At 33.0% G+C, this 5530-nt stretch overlaps 1 protein-coding gene across 1 annotated transcript; it reads left to right on the forward strand.

Moving 5' to 3' along the window:
• Positions 1-523: 523 nt before the first annotated feature.
• On the forward strand, positions 524-1342 carry LOC119192047 (39S ribosomal protein L18, mitochondrial-like). The gene is given in 4 exon segments (XM_037445893.1): positions 524-830; positions 943-1192; positions 1195-1234; positions 1237-1342. Coding segments are annotated over 4 exon segments (516 nt in total). The 5' UTR covers positions 524-663; the 3' UTR covers positions 1296-1342.
• Positions 1343-5530: the final 4188 nt, after the last annotated feature.

Genomic DNA, 5530 nt, shown 5'->3' on the forward strand with positions numbered 1-5530 from the left:
TTTGTTCACCTGATTGGTTCTAAACTTCTAAAAGTTTAAACATGTTCATGGATGTGAGGGCAAAAAAATTTTAAGTACACTAGATACTGAAAATGAGTAACTTGGATATTTCAAAGCTTCGTCAAAAGTTGCTTGCAATTTATTCACAATTTCATTTCATTTTATTATATTAGCAATTGTATTATAACGTATAACTTAAATGCCAGATGCGAGACGTACTCTCTTTTAATCTATATAAAAAAAATCGAATCGATTTTTTGTGATATTGATATCCTTGTTTAAAATAATATCTTTATATCTACTTCACATTGTTCCCAATCCTAAGGTGTTAACTTGTAAAGACGAATGAAACTTATTTTATGTTTCGTTGAAAATTCTAAGAATTTGAACTAGTATTACTTTTAACACCTATTTGTAATTATTATTATGGTCGGAGCCACCTTATTGCATTTTACAATATATTGATATCCCCAATCAAACGTTACTAGTTATTGCTATTACGTTTAACGTATTTGACTACTTGATCAATGACATCCCTAATCTGACAAAATGAACATATAGGTTATATTTATTGGTCTCTGGGTTATATCATTCAAAATATTTAGGAATTTCCAAACTGAATAAATTCCTAAATACTAGTAAAAGTTAAACTTCAAGGGGACGATGAACGCAATAAAAAAGATCATACTCAATCTTCAACTTGCAAGATGTAATTCAACTTTGCCATCGGAATTTGTGAACAGGAATCCAAGGAATCTTGAGCGCATGAGAATAGCTCAAAAACCTGATGGATATCACTTAGATAAGCCAGGAAAGCGATATTGGCACAAGTTAGTTAAATATCCACATAGTTTTATTTATTTTATTCAAATTATATTAAAGTGCTTCTAACAAAATTAATTATTTTCCATACTTATTGCTAAACATTTGTTAATTTTCCAGATTAGTGTTGATTGAAAGCCAGAGAACCGTGACAGCTCAAGTAGTGCACTACCTTAATGGTACAATCATTCAAGCAAGGTCATCAGAATGGCCACTCCGCAAACGATTATACAGCATAAAAGACACTTGTGCGTACATCAATTTAGGAAAAGTATTTGCCCAAAGGTGTTTGGAGAGTGGCATCTTGGAAATGTCCTGTGATATCCAACCTAAACAAGGAGGGAAGGTTGAACAATTTCTTAATGAAGTGGTAAAAGGGCGGGAGTAAAGTTACAAGAACCTGAAGTGTACAAAAACCTAACCCTTGGGACCAGTTTAGACCCGAAAAACCTTGGGAAGTCACTGAGGCTTAAGTAGTTAATGCTATAAAAATTTTAGAAATAAATTAGTATTATGTTAATTTAAATTGTTTTATTCAATAAAATTTGTCTTCTAAATTTTCTAAACTTTCCATGTGGGCAAAGCTAGGGTCATATTCCAGAGATGTGACTAGAGGCAAAAGGTGCATATTAAAAAAATACTTATGTAATGTAAGACAGGCTGAAGTGTTTTTTGAAAAAGTATACATTTAAAATTTGATCCAATACATCTGTGGAGAACTTCTGTCAATTCCTCCAGGTCGCGAACATACATATTAGATAGGTTCTCGAAAATAATGTTTAGCAATCTTATAAGATTCATAACGATAGAAAAAATTACCAATAATCTTTTTAAGTAATTATAAATCGAAATTTGAATATAATTTTGTAATCATAATCGATATGGTTGGAAAATGGAAACCAATAAATTTTGTGAACTAAAATTTTTTTTTTCGACTACTGCAAATATTTTTTTTGTAGGTATTCAATAAAATATTAAATTGGCAGAAATACTGTATGTGGTAGGTATGTAATTAGTTTGCGTAATTTGTTTCTTTCATAAAATGTAAGAATAATATAAACAATATAATAATTATAAATTAATAAATTTCCGAACGTACCATAGTATTTGGTCTATGAAGTAAACAGCGTAGTTTCCGCCAATTTCCGACATTAAGTGTTCTGTCAATACTATTACTTCTTTTATTTTAAATATATATTTCTTCCACTATTTTCGAAGAAAACTATTCTAAAACGTATAAATATTTTTTAAATTACTTTCAAAGTGATAATAGTCTACATAAATATATTAAATACAAAGAGACATAAATTAAGATCGAGGTTTGGCTTAGCATAAAAATGGCGGAAAGTGTGATGGCGTCTATTTGGTTTCATAGCCTGACGGTCGTTCTGTATTTGTCTCTTTTCAACTCGTAGCGAAGTCCATAAGCGTCTGGGCACGCGTAGTGATCAATATGTCCACGTGATCTGTCGTCAGTCTACTCGCGTAATTGCAAATGCAAAATGTATAGGAAGGAAACGTTTTGTGTTACAATGAAATCATAAATATTTTGTGTTATAAGTTGTAGTGTTGTAGATATAAAATGCCCGCGTCTATTGGCGTGAATTTGCGCGTGACGGGACATTGTAGCCAAGGCGGGAGAAAGTATATGGAAGACTTGTTTTCCGTTGCTTATCAACAAACTGAGGATGAGAGGGACTTGGAGTACGCGTTCTTCGGAATTTACGATGGCCACGGAGGAAGCGAAGCGGCGGCGTTTGCTAAGGAGCATTTGATGGACTCTATAGTGAAGCAGAGACAGTTTTGGTCAGACAACGACGAGGATGTTCTGAAAGCAATACGAAATGGTTACATGCTGACCCACTTGAACATGTGGAAAGAGTTAGGTAAACATAACAAGTTTTATGTATCTTCATTTGAGCTGGATAGACGATGGGCAAAGCAGAGGATAAATAAGAGTTGAGAGTGATTGTACGAAATGCCCACGGTGACCTTGTTAAAAGTTGCTTATTATTTTTTCCCGAATAATTTGACATTGAGCGTTCCGTAATTTACAAATGTTCATTGTTTGCTCGCGCTGTCTGCTGGCTAAACATCCCACGGCATTAACGTGTTCATAACTTTGCATAATTTTTGGGAAATCCATTGGGTGTCAAGTGAAAGCTGTTTTACAAGTTTTGGTTTTATATTGGCTCAAGTTTCCTCTTACGAAAATGTTGCGCGTAAGGTCAACATTCACAAAAAATATCAAAAGGCTATGTTGTATCTAGTTGCCTTCACAACTCAGATAAACATACATATCATTTTATATGGTGTAGAAATGATTTAAAGTTAGTTCCTAGTACATTAACTTTTAGATAAACCAGTTAGACATGTTTTTCGAGGCTGCTTAATTTATAAAGCATAATCATCAAAGTCTACTGATAAAATGTGTTTGCAAGTCTAAAAGATAACATAACCTCGGTAATATGCTTCAATATACAAGTTTAGGAATAGATAATGCACAGAATTAACACATGAATACTTATAGTATGAACTGGAAATTATGTTAAATAAGAAATGCCATTTGGGAACACATCCTTTGTATATTATACATGATTCTTTATAAATGTTTTTTTTTTTTCATATTTTAATAGTTTTAAAAATGAGTATCTTGGTCCAATATTGGATTAGTTTGAGATACACACCCAAGAACTTGATTTAGTTTTTACAATCATACATACCTGATGTCATCTCCTGGAAATCCATTCACTGGTAAATTATGTAAAAATAATCATTCAAAGACTTGATAAGGGAAGTGAAGACAAGACGTCCCTAACTTTTTAATTAAAACATTTAAGTATGGAAATACAATTGTTTACAGAAAAATGGCCGAAGACAGTAACAGGATTGCCAAGCACTGCCGAACTACAGCAAGTGTGGCTTTTTTTATAAGGAGGGGGAAAAATATACATTGGTCATGTTGGAGATTCTGCTATAGTACTGGGTTACCAGAAAGACGGTACATATTTATTCTTTAGCTTAATTCTAATTTAATGTATCCATATATTTATTCTCTCTTTAGTAGCTATAGCCTGGTCAGGTGTAGAATGGACAGCCGTGACAAATGTTGCACATTCAAAATGTAAGGGCATACACCTTTAGTTTTTCAACGATATGTGCATTCTTTGTGTATTATTGCTTGTTTTAATGGTAAAACATTCACATCTGTTTATTATGAGTAGGAATTTTAATAAAAATTTTAAGGAGATTGGGTAGTCTACCAATCCATTCAACAACATAGTGTACTTAGGTCTAGTCCCTCACAGTAGTAGAGCATGCCCATGCCCAGCTGTGGGACAAAGTATAAAATGAGGGCTGATATTATTATTATATATTTGTTTCTCTAAAGACAAACATTCTATAACAATTATGATGCAGTAATTGATCTGTAAAATGTAGATTTGATCAGTGCATCCACACTGATATTTTTATCATTAATAATTAATTGATTTGGGCCTTGTTATTTGGTTGTTGTGGAACTATAAATCCAATTCATAATTCTTCAGTTGTTTTATCAGGTCCTTGTATCAACCAGCAGAAACTAATTAGTAACTATACTTATAATCAGAAACAGACAATATTCAATAGAAGCAAATCTGTAACCTTCTCGGTTATCTACAGATGTTAATATTAAAGGCTTATATTTTGTGTCCCTGAATATGGTATAGCAACAAATAAACAATTGTGTTATCAATCATATAGTTAGAATTTCAGTATTTTCTTATTTGAGTCTGAAACTATTGTGGCAATTAAATATCATAAATTCTTCACATGCTCTTTGTGGTAGGTATGTCTATATAAACTTCAGTATTATATCATAGTGCATGTAAACCATTAATTAGCATGTTTCAGTTAAAAATACCCAATTAACATTGTAGGTTGTGAGGAATGGGCAGCGAAACCATTAACATCAGACCATAAGCCAGAGTCCACATTGGAAATAGAACGCATACAGAGATGCGGTGGCAAAGTGGTCTCAAAAGCTGGGGTACCGCGCGTCGTGTGGAACAGACCTCGTCCTGGACACAAGGGACCAATCAAGAAGAATACGCCCATGGACGAGATTCCGTTCCTGGCAGTAGCAAGGTCCCTTGGAGACCTCTGGAGTTATAATCCCCAGAATGATGAGTTTATAGTCAGTCCTGATCCAGATGTGGGTGTTTTGACTATAGACCCTTCTAAATTCCGGTAAGTTTATTTTTAATGTTGATGCTATATTGCATTGTTCATGAATTATTGTTTGCTTTAATAGGAAGGAAATTATTATGAGGAAGCCTACATGCTGATAAATGCTCCATGGGAATTTTAAAGGCTTTTGAAATCTGTGAACCCACATTAGACCAGTATAGTGGACTAAGACTTTAACACTCATTAATAGAAAAGGCCCTTGCTAAGCAATGGATAGTATAAAATACAGCCCTGAGAATTGCTTTAACTAATTAAAGTGATATCAAATTGCAATTTTCAATTTACAATTCCAATTGCTTTTTTGATTAATATCAAAATGGACCAATCAAAACAAAGATTTTTTATATTATTACAAATCATCTAAATCAGATTGGGATCATTTATGAAAACGGCTGTTAAGTATCCTGGGAATAGTCTCATTTTAATTTGAGTACATTAGTCCAGGAATGAACGGCCAAGCTAAAAACTGACTTTTCTA

This window comes from Manduca sexta, unplaced genomic scaffold (assembly GCF_014839805.1).
Source record: "Manduca sexta isolate Smith_Timp_Sample1 unplaced genomic scaffold, JHU_Msex_v1.0 HiC_scaffold_2292, whole genome shotgun sequence".
Taxonomy (NCBI): domain Eukaryota; kingdom Metazoa; phylum Arthropoda; class Insecta; order Lepidoptera; family Sphingidae; genus Manduca; species Manduca sexta.